The 24,145-nt window shown below is 37.5% G+C and overlaps 1 protein-coding gene across 4 annotated transcripts in view; it reads left to right on the top strand.

The window, feature by feature from the left end:
• The window catches only part of LOC148022123 (uncharacterized), a 38,058-nt gene extending 33,695 nt beyond the window's left edge, over positions 1 to 4,363 (top strand). Inside the window, exons 4-7 of one of the 4 annotated variants that reach the window (XM_087697764.1) lie at positions 2,451 to 2,554; positions 2,659 to 2,852; positions 3,544 to 3,601; positions 3,695 to 4,359. In XM_087697764.1, the coding sequence (XP_087553890.1) occupies positions 2,451 to 2,554; positions 2,659 to 2,839 (285 nt within the window). In that variant the 3' untranslated portion in view covers positions 2,840 to 2,852; positions 3,544 to 3,601; positions 3,695 to 4,359. Of the gene's footprint in view, positions 1 to 2,450; positions 2,555 to 2,658; positions 3,602 to 3,694 lie in introns of all 4 variants that reach the window. The other 3 variants (XM_087697766.1, XM_087697762.1, XM_087697763.1) reach the window with 3 other exon arrangements.
• The last annotated feature ends 19,782 nt before the right edge of the window (positions 4,364 to 24,145 follow it).

Raw genomic sequence — 24,145 nt, forward strand, 5'->3', positions numbered from 1 at the left:
TAAGTGGAAAGATTGTTCAGAAGAAAGCTCAACATGGGAGCGAGTAAGTACTTTAAAGAAAAGGTTTTCCAATTTACAATTAGACCTTCCAAGTATCGTTTTCGAGGACGAAACCGATTCTTAAGGGGAAGGAAATGTGACATTAAAGTGATATTTAATGTGACATTAAGGTAAATCAAGGGGAACATGCACGAGGATGACCGTCCGGGCTCTTGGGCACCCGAACGGGGTTTAGGGGAGCCTAGAACCAAAGAGAGTCCAAGAATAGTAGGACTCACCAAGGTTTGACGGCTGGCAATCGGATCACGATGGGTTTGGCCAGCAATAAACTAGGCAAGGCTGGGAGGTGAAAGGATCGCTCGTGCTCATTTTTTCTGACTGCTTTTCCTCTGGCTTTTATGGTCTTCTCAGAGCCGTCTGACACCAAGTGTCCTAGGGACAGGTCTGAGTGATCATGCAATCATCCATACCCAAGAGTAAGTGGCAAAGGAGAGAATTAGCTTTCCAGCCATGTTGTGGGAAAGAAAAAGCTGCTGATTTTCAGTGTAGAAAAGGGGGACAGACTGTGTGGATCTAGGGGTGCCATCACTGCTGTGTTGCATCTGAAGCAATCTCCCCATAACAAGCAAGAACCATGGGCAGCAAACACTGAAGAGAAAGGGAGCCATCAAAGCTTGACGTGGGAGAGTTTAGTGGGTTTTATGGGCTGAATTAGAGCAGGTCACTATTGTGATTCAGGGAATTTCAAAGCACCAACACTACTATTCATAATTTTGACAGATTTGAAAGCTTTTTGGTCATGCTGTCAAGCATGTGATAGTCGGGAAACACTAAGAAAGTGTTAAGGATTCAAGGGAGAGAGTGCTCTAATGCCTCTTGGTACTGATTTAAATCAGTTTACTACTGTTAAATAGGACAATACAGGGCTGAAGTGCTGTAAGCAAAGAATTCAAGTGTCTATGGCTTGATACGGGTGCTTTCTTCCCAAAAGGCTCGCCCGGGGAAAGACAGTTTCAGGACAAATTTGTATTGCTAAATACCTACTGCTGTACATGAGTCTTGACAGGGAAAAGAAATGTTTTTAATCAGGGAATTCAAGAGTTTTCGGGCTGAATAGTTTCTTGGGGGCTATATGCTTCATCCGGGCTGTTTATAGTGATCCAGAAGCATTGTTTTGAACAAAATACTTTGTATCATTGGTATAAGCTCCTTTTGGGCTGAGATAAGAGTTTTTGCTGTTGTTTCAAGAAGAGTTTTGTCTGAGACATTGACTTGGACGCAAAGTTTCTTGGCCTGACTGAGTTTACAGAGAAGAGTTTATTAAGAGTTGCAATGTGTTGCACAGAATTCCTGTTGAGAGAACTTGTTAGACTATTCTTTAATTTGATCCACTGAATTTCTTGACTCTCTTTCTCTCCCCTAATCTCTGCATCCCTTCTGTCCAAAACCCTCGTGGTTAGGCCTTCAACCCTACCCCCTCCAACAACATCCTCATACACCAAGCAAGAAATGGGATGGGTAGAGCCATGTGAACATTAGGATTGCATGAGAGGAAAAGATCGCATTAGCAGCATATTAGTCCAGGGTCATGGCAGTTGGTCGTCACAATCTTTTGTTGGTTGTTGGTCGGCATATTTCACGTATTTCGATGATGTGTCAAATTAATAGTGTCAGCTGCTTTTAATCATCAATGTGACCGACAAAAAGTATTGGTTTGATCGCGAAGAAATAACCTGGTTGGCTGCACATTTTCCAAGGTTGGATTTAAGGTGAACTATTAACACCTGAAAGTCATCATCCTGATCGATGGATCTGAAGCATTGTGGTTGTATTGTGATCATCAGAGAACACAATCTTCTTCTTCTTCTGTCCATGCCTACTGTGAGGAACAGCAAAGAGAAGTCTTGCTGTCAAATTGGAGTGTTCGGGAGGTCGGTGAACCAGAGTGTCTGTAATAGATTGTGGCTGAAGACTGATCAAGGATGACTGTGCAGTGTAGAAGAGCTGTCCCCAATTGGATAGTGAGGTGGCTTTGTAGAAGCGAAGTGAAGAGTGCTGGTTCAAGCTTTGACTCTTAGAGTCAATAGCTGTACAAATCTACATTAACTGCTGCAATAAATATTTGAGGATCTTTTCTCCTCTCTGGGTATCATTCATACGGATTACTTGCTATGCATGTGGATTGGCATCCTTTCTACATGTAAGTTTGAACTTTGCAATACACAGTGATTTACTTGCATGGCTGGTCCACTTTGAGTAATTGATATCATTAGCTTTTTAATTTGTAGTAGTAGAAGCTCCAGCATGCAAATGATTTTGGATGAGTAATGAGGCTCCAGCATGCAAATAATTTGTAGTAGTAGAAGCCTCAGCATGCAAATGATTTTGGATGAGCAGTGAAGCTGTTCAGTGTACGTATACATTTAGCCGTTACATTTCTTTCTGGCCAGACTATTGGGATTGAGTGGCAGAATTTAGAGCAAGTGTTCAGAGAAGCTTCTTCTCGGGTGATTGGTAACGCAATTCATGCAGCTTCTGAGACAGCAGATGCAAGGTATTACAACTTTTTGTATGTGGTCTTCAAAATTGCTCATCTGTTATTGCACATCCTGTCTGTAAAAGTTTTTGACATAACAATTGCATGTATGCCTGGTCCAGGAAAAAAGCTGCAAAAGCCCTCTATCTATTTGCAACCCAAATAAGATCATGTGCCCAAGAAGCAGAGATGAAAAAGCAGAAAGCGTTAAGGGATGCTGAAAATCTACTGCGCAAGGAACAGGAAAGACAGCGTAATGGACAGCTATCAATGCCACGGCCATCTGGCAGTGAACCACAATAACCGACAGAAAGCTGTGAGAAGCTCTTATGTTATTGCTAGCAATTTATTACGATTCACATGTTAGAAACATCACTTCTCTGATTGTTACAGGATATGATTTTGAGTCTTGTTTTGTGAACTTGCTGAATCATCAGCCAGTATGGTATCAAAGACATCACTGATTTTTGGGCTTATAGTCCCCTTCATTGGAAATACATTAGATTCCTGGAAGTATCTGGGATTTGTGTGTCAACACTGGACGCACTTGACGTAGTGTGAGAACTTTTTGTGTTGCGGAATGCATTGTGCATTGAAAATTTGGGCTTTTTCTTCTTAAATTCAGCTTCTACCTCTTATCTTCTTTTATAGTTAGCGCAGAAAGTTAGGCAGTTGTATCCTGGGGATATGGCACAACCCAACTTGCATCCTACCTTAATAGATATCACTGATGTAAGTGGGGGTGTATACGATTTTGCAAGGTGCTTGCAAAGGTTTTAACTCAGAAAAAGAGGACATAGAACACCATTAAGTCTGGGTGCTGAAGGCGATTTCTGAACGAATTGGCACGATGCAGGAAATTATTGTCTATTTAAAAATGGATAAGCGGGACAGAATGGTGATGTACCATGTATCTTCCTGGTTCTGTAACTGTATACAGGTGTATGTGCAACACACTTGACTGTGTATGGTATGTATCGACTTTTCTGTTTGAACTTTGACTGCAGGCGAGTTCCCATGGCTTGATTTTGTAGACTGCAACACCGACATATCAATAGTATATGAGTAAGTTCAACATGAACCCAGGTCTTACTCCAGGGGGCTGCCCAAAACCAGCTTTCTGAGATACTTACCGCTGATTTTGTTATTTTGTTTAAGTATACCAGCAGAATGCCATCTTGGACAGCAAGGAAATATGAGCATGGGCCTTTAACTAATATGAAGAAAAGATTGGAGGAGTTAAATTGACACAATTTGTGTATGGAACAATGCAAAAAGAGACAAAAGAGTGGGCAGTAGAGAGAAGGTGAGAAAGAACAGAATGAAGGCTGAAGCGAAAGACTGAACTGAGAACTGAACGTGCATTGTACAGTGGAGTCCCTAAATCTGGCTGACCTGGAAATGAGACGACCTGGTTTGCCAGTAACATGATTTGGGCCAAAAAGAAGGGTTAATAGAGGGGCCCAAAAAATACCCAGACGGGGTCCCATAGATGGAGTGGTATAGGGATGGAAGCGGTAGCCTGGCTGTGCCCAGCTGGGTGTGACTTGCGTTTGTGAAGTGAAGGTTGCCTTTTCTTGTGAGAATGGGAATTGTGGAGGCATCAGACCCCTCTAATGCACCTATTGATGTCTATTGCTTTTTGTAAAGCCATGCAACCTTGATAATTGGGATTTTAAGACGCAGTTATACCCATGCTTATTCTCTAATGTACAATTATCCATTTGTAGTAACAAATTTTTTGGGAGCTTACGAAATGAGTGCTCCCAACTAGGGGAAGTATTTTGTTGTTGTTGATGATCTTTGTCAATATCAATCACCATATCCTCCCCTTTTGATGAGTAGCCATTTATATAGGACTTAGCATTGCAAGGGTGTTTATTGGGTGGTTGCAGTTGTCATTTGTCACCACAAGCTATACAGTAATCTAATGCATTTCTACAATTCCAAGCATTAAACAAGGAAATTTTAACCCTCATTAGTAGACCATGTCTCTTGGGATTTGGCTCCAACTTCCTCATGGTGCCATGATAGGCCTTTTAGGTGGTACTATAGACAATGAGCATGTCTCTTGGGATTTGGCTCCAACTTTTTCATGTTGCCATCTAACACATTCACCTAGGCATCACATCTGAAAATCCAAATATGAGCTACACAAGGGTGTATACATGCAAAGTTCTCATCTGGAGTGATGTCCTCAATGGATGAAATTGTGCTATGGTTCAGAAGATAGATTGTGGTTGCATTGGCCTCTGCCCAAAATTGTGATCTAGCTGTCTCACCTATAACATGGAGTGGGCTATCTCCATAGTTGTCAGGTTCTTCCCCTTAATTGCTTCGTTCTATTGAGGAACATAAGGAACAAAGAACCGGTGCATGATGTCTTTGTCCTTGATGGAAGGTTCTCTTTGAAAAATGATGTCTTGCCTCCAAGAAAGCCTTGCATATGCCCTTGTGGTTTTTGTGAGGAGGTAGACAAGTAATAATTGAGGGATGGTATAGAAAGCTTAGTCGTGAAAGTGAAAACGACGGAGGACTATATGTTTGATGCCAAGCATGGAAATATCTAGTTGACTTGCAATGAAATTCAAGAATCTATCAAATGTTGAATCCTCCTTGTCGATTGGAGAGTATGTGAGAAGCGAGTCGGGAGGAACTCCTCCTTGGTTTATCTCTAATCGTGTTGTCCCTTGATGAGATGTGGGATGTAGAAAATCTCCATGGAATCCTTACGAAAGTAGAAAGCCTTTCCTAAGTGAACAAGTTGATTTATGGAGAGTAGATTCATGGCAACCTTTGGAACATAAAATGTCATGGTATACCTGTGATAACCATCACAAGACTCTATTGGGATGTTTTCTTTGCTGAATAGATCAATGTACTTGTTGTGTTGCACATGATCTTATCGTGTGTTGGAGTAAATGATGTCGGGGACCTATGGCATTGCTTGCACATATGGTAGGTAATACCATGTCCACAACCTAATCATCTACTATAATGTGTAGATGCTTTGTAGCCTGGTATGGCAAATTGTCTTCATGGCTAGGTGATGAAAGTTTATTTCTAAGTTGGACTTGATGATGATATCATTCCTAGCTGAAGCTCATCTACCACGGACTCTACCCCCAAGAATGTCGCTACCCATGCGCCGGTAGCAATCTTGGTAGATGCACGAGCCACATGTCAAGGGTTTTGCTCTATGTTGGTGCTAGTGGTGGTGATTGTTGGGATGGCCTCTCACTGTTAACCTTGATTGCATCCAGGGTCGTTAGGTACGAAAGGTATGATATGGTGTGGTATGATAAAATATGGTACTAATTGGTACCTTAGGTTTTTATTGGTACGATATTAGTATTTGGAAAAAACACAAACTTTGTTATTTTGGATTACAGATAATAGAACATGTTTAGAGCTAAAATAACAATGTCACTTGAGTTAATAGGATGAATACATGAGGGTAACAAAGCAAAACTTTTTGCACAACATGCATAATGTGCTACTAGAAGTTAGAAGGAAGTGTATACGTAATACATCATACATCATACAACAAAGCAAAGTGTAGGGTGGATGGACAAAGAGGCTCGTCATTCTTTGAGAGAGAGAGAGAGAGAGAGAGAGAGAGAGAGAGAGAGGAAGGGATGCGCGTGGAATTGCATATTCACCTTGGAAGTTGGGTGAGAGAGAGAGAGAGAGAGAGAGAGAGAGAGAGAGAGAGAGAGAGAGAGAGAGAGAGAGAGAGAGAGGAAGGGATGCGCGTGGAATTGCATATTCACCTTGGAAGTTGGGTGAGAGAGAGAGAGAGAGAGAGAGAGAGAGAGAGAGAGAGAGAGAGTGTGTGTGTGTCGAAATTATGATAATAAACATAAGGCTTGGAAGTTAGAAGATATTGTGTGGTCTAGTCTTCATAGGCCAAAAATAGCTTGTTTTTTGGTACAAATTGGTACGGATGTGCTGTATCGTACGGAACAAACTTGTTCGTACATAGTACGAATGCAACTATGAAGTTTGCATAATTGACTGCAACCTCTTAATGACATGAGGGTCCCATCATTCTTTGAAGAGTATAGGCTACAACTTGTTTTCCAGTATGATGGTGAAGTGGTTAACTTTTGGGAGAGAACACCAAACAATCCACCTGATATGCTTGGTCAAGCATATCGGCATGGGTGAAGAAGTTGCAGAGAGAACACACAGGATAGAAAGAAACAATTGCAAAAGGCATGCCGAAATTGAGTCACTTGCAGGTGCCTATAGAAAATGGAGCAATCTTGTGTCTTGCCCTTGAAACGTTGGAGTGGTCATTAGATACCTAGATCATTGAACAAGGATGCTACCACAAACTAGGGCAATTTGTTATTGATTGCAAAAAGTGTTGCCCTTTGTTATCACAGACAGGTAGGGAGGCTAGGGAAGTACGGAATACTAGCATCAGCAAACTGGATTAGTTGGGAAGAATTTTCTTACAACAAATGCAGGTTTGGATTGCAATATCACCACGAATAATCTTATGGGTAACCTTCAATGGCAAGGATAATGTCTGTGCTCTAAACTTGTCATACAAAGGCTAGCCTTGCAAAATGTGTTGCATACGAGATGGGGCGTGAACAATACAAGATCCCCAAGCCTAAGGAGATTTGAGCACCTACTAGGTGACAAAAATCTCACTTACTGAAAAGAAAGCTTTATGGACATTATGATCCTGCAAACATCTCTCCCAAATTTTTCTTTAAAAAAAAAAAGATGTTCAAACACATTTTTTTTGGGGGTGTTTTGTTGGGTGGATGGCAAGCCATCTATTATTTAAGATAGTGGGCAAGAGCCACACATTGGCATTTTCAAGGACGTTATGACTCGAATACCTGCCTCCTACCATGTAGCTGGATGCCTTTACAAGTGAGCCATTTAATTTGGTAGAAATCCTTATGGCACGACAATGCATACATTTGCAAAATGTTATAGAAGGTGGATTGTGTGTGCTACTAGAGTATGGTATATAGTTGATTGATCCTTTTCATATAATCAATCATCCATACCTATCGAGGCATCTTCATACAATTGCATACATTAGGTCCTTTTAAATTTTTAAAGTAGAAACAATTGCAAAGAAAATTCCTATGAAGAGAGAAGAATTTTCTTTGTAGTTGTTACTCAATGTATTTAGTCAATCACTCTATCAACTTAAGTGATTGGATATAACACTCAATAGTTTCACCACTGTAATCAATGTCATTAAGGCTAATAGTTGGTACATTTTTGTGTTTACCCTCACTTCTTTGATTGCATTTTGTTGTTGTAAGGTGGAAATACTTGTCAAATATGGTGTGGCAAAAGAAGACTCATTACATCCTCTATAGTGACCTTCTTTGGATGGCATTGAAGTGCAATATTCAAGTTTACTTCTCTCTCTCCATATGCCACATGGTAGATGTTATTGGAGTGGTGGTGACTGTGAGTCCAACAAGCCCCATCTAGCGAAAGAATGGTTTAGAGACGCAAAAAAGAATACACTTCTTTGGATGACATTGAAGTGCAATAATCAATTTGATATATATATCTCTCTCTCTCTCTCTCCCCATATGCCACATGTAAGATGGTGTCACTTCTTTGGATGGCATTGTAAGTGCAAAAATCGAGTTGACCCCCATCCCCCAGAAAAAAAAAAGCCACTTGTAAGATGGTTTCACCCATGTAACATTAGACCAATATTCGTTGTCTTCTTGTGCTCGAGAGAGTGGCAATCTTGTTGAGTGTGATTAGCAACTTAGGTTGGATTTTGCACACCATTTGCATGTGATGCATTAGTTTTTCCATGTGTTTTATTTGAACAAGATTGGCCAACACTTGCTTGTTTAAAATGTCATCCATGTTTTGTAGTAAAAGCTACATTGATGTTTTTGCCACCTAAGAAGATCGTGATGCTAAACTCAAACATCTCTTTCCAATTTTCTATCCTATGTGTTTCTTGGGTTTATTACAATTGTGCTTTCATGAATTGGAAGTCCTTATTTCTTATGATGGGTCTTTAATTTGTGCGTATTGTCATTCTCTTCTTGTGCTCTTCACTTGAATTCAACATGGATTTCTACATTGAATGGAAAAAAAAACAAAATAGTATCTATTGCTACATAAATACATTAGACTTTGCAAATATATACTCTTCCTCAATTTTTATTGTAACGTTGTTTATTACCAGGCACTTTGTGTCTAGGCTATGCAAAGTGCAACACCAAGTTGATGTTTCACATTGATTCATCATGATGGTAACACCTTATAATTGTACATGGATATGTCCAACACGATCATTCATTTATCTACATTTTTTTTGATGTGTTTTTAATTTTATTAAATTATTAAACAACGTAATGTTTTTGGGTTGTTATTTGGGATGGTAGATCTCTCTCTCTCTCTCTCTTTTAAGCTCTGTGTGTGTGTGTGTGTGTGTGTGTGTGTGTGTGTCCCCCACCTCGTTATTTGATTTTAATTTTAAAAAATAAATAAAAAATGTTTTTTAGGGGGTGGGGTGATGAGTGCTTGCCAGGTGGCACCCCCAAAAACTTTTGTTATTATAGATTATAACTATAGATTGTATATATAGATGTAGAAGTTTGTGACCTAAATACATTGTAGTTTATGTGAAAAACTAAAAAATGAGCACTTTTAGTATATAGTAAACAATATAATGCAAACTATTTATTTTGTGATTCTCGATGACTGCTCAAATTATTGGATGGGCTAGGTGGCTATATGTATAGCTCATTTTATAGATTCATTTAGGACTTTAGATTATATAATGATTGGACTAAATTCATGTCGTAGCTCATATTAGTTTGCAAATAGATAACTTGGGCTATTACTTGGAAAGGAGTTACCTAGTATATTCAAAATATCATTTACACATACATCAATAGTTAAAGGTGTGTAACAATATGACAATCGATATGGCCATCAAGTTTGCTTACCAAGGGTTTTTGTATTAGAGTGTTGAGTCTTCGCTTTGAGAAACAATGCGTGATATTGTCTACTTTGAAAGGCAATTTAGGTTAGCAAATTAGCAGACAAAATTAGCTTAGTAGATCAATAGACACAACAATCATGCTTAGAGCAATAGACAAGGTTTTTGGGGGGTGGGGTGATGGGTGCTTGCCATGTGGCACCCCCAAAAACTTTTGTTAATATAGATTACAAATTATAGATTATAGATTATAGATATAGATGTAGATGATTGTGACCTAAATACATTGTAGTTTATGTGAAAAGCTCAATCATGAGCACTTAGTATATACCAAACAATATAATGTAAAATATTTATTGTGATTCTTGATGGCAACTCAAATTATTGCATGGGTTATGTGGCTATATGTATAGCTCATTTTATAGATTCATTTAGGATTTTAGATTATATAACAATTGGAATAAATTCATTTGGCATAGCTCATATTAGTTTGCAAATAGATAACTTGGGCAATTATGTGGAAAGGAGTTGCCTAGTGTATTGAAAATAGTAATCATTTACACATACATCAATAGTCAAGGGTGTGTAACAATATCACAATTGATATGGCCATCAAGTTTTCTTATTGAGTGTTTTTGTATTAGAGTGCTAAATCTTCACTTTGAGACAATGCATGATATTGTTCACTTTTAAAGGCAATTTAGCTTAGCAAATTAGTAGACAAAATTAGCTTAGTAGATCAATAGACATAACAATCTATGTTTAGAGAAATATACATGGAATATCTTATGTAGAGATAATTGATAACTAATGATGACTTGCCTGATTTAGTTTCGCGAAGTACATGGTGTGTATCACAATAGAATTGACACCATGGCTTCTAGCTTTATTTTGCCAATATAGATAATGATTTGTTCTATTTTAAGGTGTAAGGTTGTGAAATATTACATTATAAAGGCAAGCAATTAACACATAACTTGATTAATACGCTCATTTAATTTTTAACCATAAAAATGTTAATGTGAAAGATCGAAGTGTGGCTTATATTCCAACATAAATATGCTTGATCGAACATGTAATTAATTTGTTGAACAAATGGTTAATAGATGTAATTAATTTTTTACATATAGGAATTTACATGTGATTGTGGAGTTTGATGTAATTGTTGGATGTAGCTCTAAAAATTGAATCAGTTAAGTGGAGGATGGACAAATGGTGAGTACATTTAAAAATGTGGGTGTGACCTCTCCCATAATGTGGACGGTATAGTGAGCATATCCATCATATTTGGCCCTTTTGTAAGCAATTTTTGGTAATGATAATTAATTATATTGATTTTAAGGTATATTCATTAGTTGCAATCTTTGACATACAATCTTTACTCTACATCAACCAAGTTTGGAGGCATTTTTTGACATGCCTAAAATTGTCAAGCTTGATTATACAATCGCCAATAATCCCTTACTCCAACTTATTAGTTGCAATCTTTGACACACAGTCTTTACTCTATGTCAACCAAGTTTGGAGCCATTTTTTGACGTGCCTAAAATTGTCAAGATTGATTATACAATCGCCTATAATCCCTTACTCCAAGTTATTTTAGAGTTAGCCTTCTAGTTTTAAGATACTTAAATTTAAAATAGCAATGCATTTACAAGGAGGGCATTCAAGATTTCTGGCTACAATGCATTTGGAATTTATTGATTCAAGTTTTGTAATCATTGTCATTTAGCCTCAATCTCATTTAACCTAATATTTGAAGTTGACTAGAACCATAGTTTGCCCATAAGTCCATTGCGAATAGATAACTTGGGCTATTACTTGGAAAGGATATGTTTATTGTATTGAAATAGTGTAGCAAATTAGTAGATAGAATTAGCTTAGTAGATCAATAGACACAACAATCTATGTTCAGAGCAATATACATGGAATATCTTATGTAGAGATCAGTGATCACTAATTATGAGTTGTAAGATCTAGTTTCGCAAAGTACATGTTGTGTATCACAATAGAATTGACACCATGACTTTTAGCTCCATTTTTCCAATAAGGATATTGATTTGTTCTATTTTAAGGTGTAAGATTGTGAGATATTGCATTACAAAGGTAAGGGATTAACAAATAACTTGATTAATATGCTCATTTTATCAATTGACAATAAAAATGTTAATGTGAGAGATCAAAGTGTGGCTTATATTCCAACATGAGTATGCTTGATCGAGCATGTAATTAATTTTTTGAAGACATGGTTTAAATATATAATCAATTATTTACATATAGGAATTTACACGTGATCGTGAAGTTTGATGTAATTGTTGGATGTAGTTCTAAAAATTGAATCGATTAAATGGAGGATGGAAAAATGGTGAGTAGATTTTAAAAATATGGATGTGACCTCTCCCATAATGTGGAAGGTATAGTGAGCATATACATCATATTTGGCCCTTCATGTGAGCAACATTTGGTAGTGATGATTAATTATATTGATTTTAAGGTATATCCATTAACTGCAATCTTAGACATACAATCTTTACTCTAGGTCTACCGAGTTTGGAGGCATTTTGTGACATGCCTAAAATTTACAAGCTTGATTATACAATCACCTATAATCCCTTACTCCGACTTATTTCAGAGTTAACCTTCTAGATTTTAGATATGGAAATTCAAAATAGCAATGCATTGACAAGGATGGCATTCAAGATTTGGGGCTATAGTGCATTGGGAATTTGTTGATTTAAGTTTTGTAATCGTCGTTGTTTAGCCTCAATCCTCATGACATATAACCTCATTTGAACAATCTCATCAAATTGACAAAGGGTAAATATGGAAACCTAATATTTGAAGTTGATTGGAACCATAGTTTGCACATAAGTCCATTGCGAATAGATAACTTGGGCTATTACTTGGAAAAGATATGCCTAAAGTATTGAAAATAGTAAACATTCACACATATATCAATAGTCAAGGGTGTGTAACAATATGACAATTGATATGGTCATCAAGTTTGCTTACCAAGGTTTTTGTGTTGGAATGCTGAATCTTCACTTTGAGAAAAAATGCATGATATTGCCTACTTTTAAAGGCAATTTAGATTAGCAAATTAGTAGACAAAATTAGCTTGGTAGATCAATAGACACAACAATCTATGTTTGGAACAATATTCATGGAATATCTTATGTAGAGATCTTTGATCACTAATTATGAGTTGTAAGATCTAGTTTCGCAAAAAAGTACATGGTGTGTATCATAATAGAAATGACACCATGGCTTCTAACTCTATTTTGCCAATAAGGATAATCATTTGTTCTATTTTAAGCTGTAAGGTTGTGAGATATTTCATTACAAAGGCAAGCGATTAACAAATAACTTGATTAATATGCTCATTTTATCATTTGACCATAAAAATGTTAATGTGAGAGATCAAAGTGTGGCCTATATTCCAACATGAATATGCTTGATTGAGAGCATAATTAATTTGTTGAACAAATGGTTTGCATATATAATCAATTGTTCACATATATGAATTTACATGTGATTGTGAAGTTCGATGTAATTGTTGGATGTAGTTCTAAAAATTGAATCAATTAAATGGAGGATGGAAAAATGGTGAGTAGATTTTAAGAATGTGGATGTGACCTCTCCCATAATGTGGAAGGTATATTGAGCATATCCATTATATTTGGCCCTTCTTATCAGCAATGTTTGGTAATGATAATTAATTATATTGATTTTAAGGTATATCCATTAGTTCTAATATTTGACATACAACCTTTACTCTAGGTCTACCAAGTTTTGAGGCATTTTTTGACGTGCCTAATATTTTTAAGCTTGATTATACAATCACATATAATCCCTTACACAAACTTATTTTAGAGTTAACCTTCTAGATTTTAGGTACGAAAATTCAAAATAGCAATGCATTGACAAGAGGAAGATTTGCGGCTATAATGCATGTGGGATTTGTTGATTTAAGTTTTGTAATCATTGTTGTTTAGCTTCAATCCTCACGACATATAACCTTGTTTGGACAATCTCAACAAATTAACAAAGGGTTCATTCCGAAACCTAATATTAGAAGGTGATAGGAACCATGTTTGCCCATAAGTCAATTGCTATTTGATTGATGATAGAAAGTGGATATTGTTCAAAATGGAGAAGGCTCCTACTTGTACCAGTTTAATTTTTTTGAGTGAGTCCATACACCTCATCAAAACACCCCACACAATGCATATAACTTAGACCCCTAACAACGATCATGATATATGTTGTAGTTTTTTTCCACATTGAACCAATGATCTTATGACCATGTAACACCAAAATGTAAAATCTATGGTTTTCTTGAGATATTTGCAATCACACCTACTTTAGTCTCTTTAGATGGAGCAGTAAGGGCTTAGGACAAGAATCCCATAAGCACATTAGGAGGATGTGCTGCCTAAACTTTCCTATAAAGCATTGTACTTGCTTGTCATTTTCATATGAGATGAATACAATGTCATTGCCATGTTGCTCCTCAGTATAGTATACATGATGATTGTCCTTTGCTCTTGAGTCAAGGTTCTTGGTCTCTATCATGTCAGTATCTTCATGTGTCTAGTCAAGGTCTATGAGCCACCATAGCTGCCATGCTCTAGATCCCGTGTTTCTTACATGGTATCAGAGCATAGCTGAGCATGGTTTAGCATGTCTCAGGTCCTCTCTCAGCTCTCTCAGCTCTCCTCCATCATTGCCTAGGTCAAGGCTAACTCATGACTTCATATTCAGCTCCATTCCCACCTTCAACTCCACTCAAACTTCTTATCTGCCATAACCAAATAATAGGAGTGCATGGGAGAAGCAAGCTTTTGGAGTGAGCTTTTGAGTGAGATTTTTTTGGCAATCTCAAGTTTTATTCTACATAGTCCACTTGGTCCTCTTTTTCCTTTGGGCATATATCAAGCACCAATGCTGCTCCTCCATTGCTACTGCCACTGCCGCCACCATCACAACCACCACATCTTACTCTCCCCCTCCTCATTAGAGCCACAACCAATTCTCCTCTCTCTCTCCTCATATGTTGGGGACCAACCATTGACATCTCACTCCCCTTCAATAACATTACCACCACTAGCCCCGCCACTACACCACCACATCTTACTCTCCTCCTCCTCATCAGAACCACAATTCATTCTCTCTCTCTCTCTCTCTCTCTCTCTCTCTCTCTCTCTCTCTCTCTCTCTCTCTCTCTCTCTCTCTCTCTCTCGTATCTTGGAGACCCACAACATGCATCTCCCTCTCCTCCTTCCCCTCAATAATAACACCTTCTCTCTCTCTCTCTCTCTCTCTCTCTCTCTCTCTCTCTCTCTCTCTCTCTCTCTCTCTCTCTCTCTCTCTCTCTAACAATACACTACTAGTTCTCTCTCGTTCATTGCTTTACATCACTACATTAAGCTTATGTGATTATTTTTTATAATATTATCACAATGTTAGTGGTTGAATTACACATACACAAGCGATATCACACTTTGTATACATTCACATCTCTCCTCTCCCAATTATTTGTATATATGTTATAATTACATCATGATGTATTAGTACTTGTATTGTGCACATATAAGCAAAACCGGATACACTTACACATTCCTCTCTCTCTCTCTCTCTCTCTCTCTCATATGTTGGCGATCCAAGACATCCATTTCCCTCTCCTCCTTTCTGAATAACAACCTCTTTCTCTCTCTCTCTCTCTCTCTTTGTCTTTTTCACCCCCAACTCTGTCATTTATCCTCTCTCTGTCTCTGTCTCTCTCTCTCTCTCTCTCTAACAATGAATTAGTAGTTCTCTCTCAACTTATTTACATCACTAGAATAATCTTATGTGCTTGTCTGTGATAATATTATCCCAATGTTAATAGTTCAATTATGCATGCATATGAGATATTACACTACATATACATTCACACCCCCCCTCTCTTCTTTGCACATATTTTATAATTACATCTTGATGTGTTAGTACTTCAGTTATGCAAACATGAGCAAACTATAGACACATCCATTTATACTTGCACATTGCTCTCTCTCTTCCTCATTTGATTAGGCTTACATATAGATTGAAGTTATGCATTCGTTTACAATAGACCTTGCAAACAATTACTTCACAATCTCCATAAAATATAGCTTTGTATTACTTCATTACTTGTAGCCATTATTCCTTTCAAGAATTCTTCATTTTAAACTCTAAACTTCAACAATCAAATATTTTAATATACTGATATATTTCACATTATATTGCATGAACTTACTACAAAAACTACAATTTTTTTTTTCTAAATCCACAAATGCATTTGCAAGTTAGTGAACTACCATATGCAAAGAAAATGAACATATTCTTTGCCGAATAGGGGTTGCTAACAAATAGTTCTCTCTCTCTCTCTCTCTCTCTCTCTCTCTCTCATGTTTGCAATATAGAAACATTTTTGCAAGCACTCCAAATCGATAGAACTTGTATTACATTATTGGATTGTGACACATGTTCCAACTAACAATTCTCTCTTTATTGATATATAGCTCTCTCTCTCTCTCTCTCTCTCTCTCTCTCTCTTGCAATACAAAAGTATTTTTGCGAGTACTCTAGGTTTGATAGAACTTGTTTACATTGGATTATGGAACGTGTCGCAACAAATAGTTCGTTTTTTACTTGTAAATAGTTCTCTCTCTCTCTCTCTCTCTCTCATATTTACAATACAAAACAATTTCTGCAAAGCAATTTGGATCTAGATTCATATTATGGTGATCTCTTGCAAGTGTACTATTGTTTCACAAATTGATAGATAATGACATCATAAGATTATCATAAATTTAATCATAGCTAACCAAAGCAAGATATATTTGTATTTTCTCAACAAAATAAAATGCATTTACTCTAATAATTAGCAAAGTCTTTGCTTTGCTAGTCACATTATGGGTGATGTTGGAAAAGTTCTTCTTTTTCCAAATATGAGATGTAAGTTTTCTTCGGTAAGCATGGGTTGATGTATAAACATATCTTCATTTGCATCCATTCCAAATACTCACTACATATTTTTCTTTATACATGGCTCTAGCAACCTTATTAAACATTGGCTAAAAAATAAAAACTCATTATTAAAGCTTGCACATTTTTGGATTATTTATTATGGTGGCAAGAAGGGATATTGATTGGTGAAAACAAGTATAAATTCTATGCTCAGCCAATATGCTGAGAGAGAGAGAGAGAGAGAGAGAGAGAGAGAGAGAGAGAGAGAGAGAGAGAGAGAGAGAGAGAGAGAGAGAGAGAGAGAGAGAGCATCATCTCGGTCTCTTTTTGTGCATGTCTTTGCTAAGTTGACATCACGTTGTTGAAATATTAATATCCATAGGCTATAAAATATAGTTATACTTCTATGAACTAATCATATGTGTGTATATGTGTGTGTGTGTATGTGTTAAGACTTTTAATATATACACATAAATATATGCACACATACATATGTATATATATTAATGAGAGAGATAGAAACAAGTTCTTAATGAGACACACACATATACATGTGTGCATGCATGCACACACGCATACATATAGAGTGAACAATCAAGGTAGGTTTGTCTAGTGTATATTAGAGAACTAAAGACATATCTTTAAAGATTATTGCTCATATAAACTCTAATCCATCTTAACTAAGTAATTCATCAATGGTTTGCCTAGTCTTTAAAAGAAAAAATATATTTTAGAAACTTTGAATGTAAGAAATTTCAATGGAAGGGTTTTAGGATTGAATGGAGAAGAGAGGGAGGAAAGAGAGATAAAAATAACTTTTGGATGAGAGAGAGAGAGAGAGAGAGAGAGAGAGAGAGAGAGAGAGAGAGAGAGAGAGAGAGTTATTGATGAGAGACAAGAAAGATGTGTCTTTTAAAAAATCATTGATAAGAAAGAAGAGAAAGAAATGTGAAAAGTAGTTTGGATAGAAAGGTACATTTTTCAAATTAATGTAGGAGAGGTCCAAAAGTAGTAGCACCCCCTTCTTTGGCTTCAAAATTTTCTAGCACTCTCTCTTATAATACTACCTTAGACCCTCTCCTACATTAATAGCCTTGGATCTTTACACACACACACACACACACACACACACACACACACACACACTCTCTCTCTCTCTCTCTCTCTCTCTCTCTCTCTCTCCTATAATACTACCTTAGACCCTCTCCTACATTAATAGCCTTGGATCTTTACACACACACACACACACACTCTCTCTCTCTCTCAATATCATTATATTATCTTTGAACTTTTCTTACATATTAATAGTTTTGAATTTTTATCAAAACACACACACATACACAATCTCTCTCTCTCTCTCTCTCTCTCTCTCTCTCTCTCTCTCTCATGTGGCTTTAAAAAATTCTAGCAACTCTCTCCTATAACATCACAATACTACCTTTGAACTTCTCCTATATTAATAGCTTTGGATCTTTATTAAAAAAACACACACACACACACTCTCTCTACCTGTGTGTATGGCTCCAAAAAATTCTTTTAACTTTCTCTTACAATACTACATTTGGGCCTTTCTTATACATTAATAACATTGGATCTTCAACACACACACACACACACACACACACACACACACACACACACTCTCTCTCTCTCTCTCTCTCTCTCTCTCTCTCTCTCTCTCTCTCTCTCTCCAACTTAGATCCAATTCCTCTATTTAAAAGTTTTTAGCCCAAGTACAATTAGACTAAAAAGTCACATTTTGATTATATTTTTAATAGTATAAAACTTTTTTAAATCTTTGATAAGGTCTTTATTTTTTGAAATACACATGCAAAAGACAATAGCCATTGTACGTTATGTTAACTATTAGTTTTCTATGTTAGGAGAAATTTTTTTCCAAAAGAGAGGATTGTTTTTTGTTTATAAGGTCCAAACTTTTCAATATAGTTCATTCAAAAAGTCTCAATTTACTATGTCTCACATTAGAACATATCATAAATACACATAATTTGATCTTCCTAGCTAATAATTATTTTTTATATGTTCTCTCTCATCAAACATTATTTAAAAACTTTTTTTTCATCTTCTCTCTATTGAGATGATAAGCTCAACACATGTGGACATTGATGAGGACCGTCTGGTTAGATGGGTCCACACATCTACACTTAGCACGTTGGTGGTCATTATGACTCTCACATGGCCACTGACTCATTACTTATTATATTCAGATTGTTACACCTATTTACAGCTGGCATAGTTATAGCACCAGTCGACTAGTGTAGTCGGTTATGCATTGTTTGACTTAGTAGGCCACTTTCCTTTATATTGTATCTTATCTATACTTTGTGTACATTGTAAAGAGTGTGGAAGAAGAAGAAGAAACCAGCAAGAAAACGTTTTGGCCTCCATCTCTCTTCTTGTCTCTTGAGTGAGCTTCTCCTTGTGCATTCTGTGTGTGTTTAGCGCAGCATCTTGAGCAAGTCCCCCCACCACGCGATTCTTGACACTCTCTCATAAATATATATATATATTCTCTTCTCTCTCGACTCTGTTGAGTCCTAGAAAATTTGAAGCCTACTATAATACTACTTTTGGGCCTTTCCTACATTAATTTGAAAAAGGTACCCCTCTATCCAAACTACTTTTCACATTTCTTCTCTTCTCTCTTATCACTGATTTTTTAAAAGACACATCTTTCTTGTCTCTCATCAATAATGATTTTGAGATCCTCTCTCTCTCACATCCAAAAGTTATTTTTATCTCTCTCTCCTCCCTCTCTTCTCCATTGAGTCCTAAAACCCTTCCATTGAAATTTCCTACATTCAAAGTATCTAGAATATATATTTTATTTTAAAGACTAGGCAAACCATTGATGAATTACTTAGTTAAGGTAGATTAGAGTTTATATGAGCAATAATCTTTAAAGCTATGACTTTACTTCCCTAATATACACTAGACAAACCTACCTTGATTATTCTCTCTATGTGTATGTGTGTGTGCATGCATGCACGCGTGTATGTGTGTGTGTCTCATTAAGAACTTGTTTCTATCTCTCTCATTAATATATATACATATATATGTGTGCATGCATTTATGTGTGTATATTAGAAGTCTTAACACGTGCACACATACATACACACACATATGATTAGTTCAAAGAAGTATAACTATATTTTATAACCTATGAATATTAATATTTCAACAACATGATGTCAACTTAGCAAAGACATGCACAAAAAGAGACCAAGATGATGCTCTCTCTCTCTCTCTCTCTCTCTCTCTCTCTCTCTCTCTCTCTCTCTCTCTCTCTCTCTCTCTCATTAAGCATATTGACTTAGCATCGAATTACTTATTTTCACCAATCAATATCTCTTCTTACCACCATAATAAATAATCCAAAAATATGCAAGCTTTAATAATGAGTGTTTATTTTTTAACCAATGTTTAATAAGGTTGATAGAGCCATGTATAAAGAAAAATATTTAGTGAGTATTTGGAATGGATGCAAATGAAGATATGTTTATACATCAACCCATGCTTACCGAAGAAAACTTACATCTCATATTTGGAAGGAGAAGAACTTTTCCAACGTCGCCCATAGTGTGATAAACAAAGCAAAGACTTTGCTAATTATTAGAGTAAATGCATTTTATTTTGTTGAGAAAATACAAACATATCTCGCTTTGGTTAGCTATGATTAAATTTATGATAATATTTTAATGTCATTATCTGTCAATTTGTGAAACAATAGTACACTTGCCAAAGATTAACATAATATGAATCTAGATCCAGATTGCTTGCAAAAATTATTTTGTATTGTAAATATGAGAGAGAGAGAGAGAGAGAGAGAGAGAGAGAGAGAGAGAGAGAGAGAGAGAGAGAGAGAGAGAGAGAGAGAGAGAGAGAGAGAGAGAGAGAGAGAGAGAGAGAGAGAGAGCACTATATATCGGTAAAGAGAGAATTGTTCGTTGGAACACATGTCCCAATCCAATAATGTAATGCAAGTTCTATCGATTTGGACTGCTTGCACAAATGTTTCTATATTGCAAACATGAGAGAGAGAGAGAGAGAACTATTTGTTGAAACACCTTTCATAATATAATATAATACAAATTCTATCAATCCATAGTACTAGCACAAATTATTTTTGGGTTGAGAGAGAGAGAGTGAGAGAGAGAGAGAGAATGTGTGTTGTGCGAGAGGAGAGAAAGAGAAAGAGAGAGACAAAGAGAATGAACTACTTATATGTAGAGAGAGAGAGAGAGAATGTGTGTTGTGCGAGAGGAGAGAAAGAGAGAGAGAGAGACAAAGAGAATGAACTACTTATATGTAGAGAGAGAGAGAGAGAGAGAGAGAGAGAGAGAGAGAGAGAGAGAGAGAGAGAGAGAGAGAGAGAGAGAGAGAGAGAGAGAGAGAGAGAGAGAGAATGTGTGTTGTGCGAGAGGAGAGAAAGAGAGACAAAGAGAATGAACTACTTATATGTAGAGAGAGAGAGAGAGAGAGAGAGAGAGAGAGAGAGAGAGAGAGAGAGAGAGAGAGAGAGATGTGTGTGTGTGTGTGTGTGTGTGTGTGAGTGAGTCAGTGAAGGTGGTGGCAAAGGTAGTGATGGTGGTTGTAACGTGTCCCCTTGTCCACTTGTAGGACATGTCTTAGCAGCCCATCGGGAAGAGAGTCTAGAAAGCGCCGCCCGGCACTCCCATGGAATGTCACGGGGTTTGCGATCTAGGTCTTCCAGAGTCTGCCACGAAGCGGAAGCATTCCGGCCATTCCCACTTAGGACCGACCTGAATTAGGGTTTCCCTTATGGTCAAGTTCCTCGGAGGTAACTAGCGTCGAGCCCCAGACGAACTACTTTACACATAAACATCAGGGTCGAAGCGGATTTATACTGCACTTGGTTCAAGGAGAATGGGAAACAAGAGGGATGCGAAGCTCAATCTCTCTGCCCGTAAGGCATAGTCCCATTCCGTTCCCCTAAAACAATATAAATCGGGATTCTAGCTCTCTAGATTCTAGGTCATTGTTATCCCGCTGTTAATTTCTTTGAGAAAATTTCCCGACCCAACTGGGACCACCCTTCCGTAGGACGGACCCATGGTCACATCCACCGCACTTTCCTCAGATTTCTTTAGTTATCTAATTACCTACCACATTTAGTTTGACAAGCAAAAACAACTTCCTTAATTAACCAATTAAACACTGGTTCCTTCACGTAACCTAGGCACTGACATAGAAAAACAATGTCAAACAAGTTCCTTTTCAACATTTGATCTTTATTTATCAGTCTTTGAAATACATCATATAATCCAGCCCGAAGGCTAATCTATAATCCGCCTGAAGGCAATTCCATAATCCAGTCGAAAGCAATTCCAGCAATACTTAGGGATCAGTATTCCAAGTTTCCACCCGTTGACTAGTATGCGGGCCTCGAGATCCAATCTCGAGTATGCGGGCCTCGAGATCCAATCTCGAGTCACATCGGCCTCTTGTGCAGGGTCCGGAGGCAAGGTATTTATGGCCAGAGCCCCCCCTGGCACCCAAGTGTCCTCCTGCTCCAAGTAGCACCTCAGGAGAGACTTCTCGCAGTGGGTTCGGTCCACGTACCCGGCACGACTAACAACCCCCTTGGATAGGGTCAGGCACACAGTCGGGGGTAACTAATGTTGCCTCTCCCTCTAGGCTTTCAACCTGAAGCATTAGTTATTTTCCAGCATTAGTTCCTTGAGCAAAGAAGAACAAACAGTGCTCCTAAGTGTACAAACACAAGCACTCCAGTGGTTGTTTATGCAGCCAACTGCTAAGGTATAATTCCTTCTCTCCGAATACATCCAACATTCGATCCGGGATCAATTTCGACTTGGCAAGATCCCAAGGGTCTCGTAAGCTAAGTTTCTTGTTTACCCTTTATCCTTGGGTTAGGGTTTATACCCTGTTAACCCAAATTATCAATACTTTAGGTTTCCATATATTATAGTCAATAAATCCTGGACAATCACGTTGTCCTCACTTGATTGGTCAATTGCTTGCCAAGCAATCCATAATTACCCTAACTTGGCAATTCAGCCCCAAGGAAGGGTGATGTAGCAAGGTGACTGTTCATCCTCTAGAAAAATTAGACTTGTACTTAGAACTTGCCAGCCTTATTCTAAGGAGTGGCAATACTACTTTGTGTTTTAGATGCAAATCATGCGACGTTGCAACTTGTTGCACGAGATAGGTGTCGCATCTAACTTTGGGATTAATTCTCCCATCATTCGATATTCTGTGGTCAAGAACACCTTTGGTCAAGATGTAGGGTTTGGGAGTCCTCTTGACCCAATCCAAACCCTAACCCTACTAGGCCGATAACGCTTTAGCCCTAGGGCTCCTAAATTCATACTGAGGTTTAGTATTTGGTCAATTGATCCTTAGGGTGAGAACCCTAGATCATTTTTGCATGGGCATTTAGCTAACCCTAACATTCCGTGAATGTGGCTAGGATCTTTGGGATTGAAAGTCTTAAATCGACATCTCAAGTGCGATACTAGGCAGAATTTTAACGTAACTTAACCCTACCTAACACTTTGAGGTGATCTTCATAAGCAATTTAATTGTACCTTTATGATTCTCATGCAAGCTATTCAATTATACGCGAATTACTTAGTTGATTTAATTAACCCACGATTAGAGACGATCATCCTTTTTAAAGATGCAATTACTTCCTTCTAAATTAGCAAGTACCTTTTCCTAGAAGATGCAAATAATTGCAAGATATAACATTCCATGCAAATATGCGATTTCAGGACCATAGACTTTTTCCTTCTATTCAGCTATAAGCTCTACAATGATCATTACTTTTCCTTGCCTAAACTATAATGATTGACAATAAGGAACTAACTCTCATAGCCCTATGTTGATGCAACGAAGTCAAGATTTAATAATTTTAATGAAGATGCATTCAAACTTTGATAGAGAATTCCATGCTTGAGCGAATACCATGAGTCCATCATTAAATTATTCCTTTCTCTAGTACTTAACCCGACCTAAAATGCAACCATCTTCACATGCAATTTTCCATGGCTTGCGACCATTTGGACATCATTCAATGGGCGTCTACGATGATTTTATACACGAAACACAGCTAGGAAATTATTACCTAAGTGCATTATGCGCTGTTCTCTTCGTGAGGCAACAAGGATGCCTTTAGACAAATCCATCTTTTAACTTATGTAATATGCGTTCAAGAATGAAACTACCATGACCATGCAAGTAGTCGTCATGCAACTGACTTGGTAATTCGATGCAAGTATATATAAAATTTTCAATGAATTTAAACTTGCCTACATGAATTAAAGACATGCTCAAATGCATCCTTTTCATGTAGGGAATTAATCGGAACCTGGGCATTAAGATTCGGGGTGTTGTCCACTCGCGTACTTAGGGTGGAAGCTCCCGCGTGTGCGCCTCGCGACTTTAGCTTAGGAGCCATCGAGGACGTAGATCTTGACTCAGCAAAATCCCTTGCCCTTTATCCGATTATTTGAACTCGTTAAAGTCCGTGAATTTACTCCTCTTCGCAGGAAACAAGTCTTATAAACTCGATTTCAAACCTCGGGGAAGGCACGGGTGAATAGGGCCTATGGAAGCCCTTAATGGAAGCTTCCAAAAAGAAGCTTCCAAGCTCTGAG

This window comes from Lygodium microphyllum, chromosome 17 (genome assembly GCF_053477565.2).
Source record: "Lygodium microphyllum isolate KBCC chromosome 17, Lygodium_microphyllum_v1.1.10, whole genome shotgun sequence".
Lineage (NCBI taxonomy): Eukaryota > Viridiplantae > Streptophyta > Polypodiopsida > Schizaeales > Lygodiaceae > Lygodium > Lygodium microphyllum.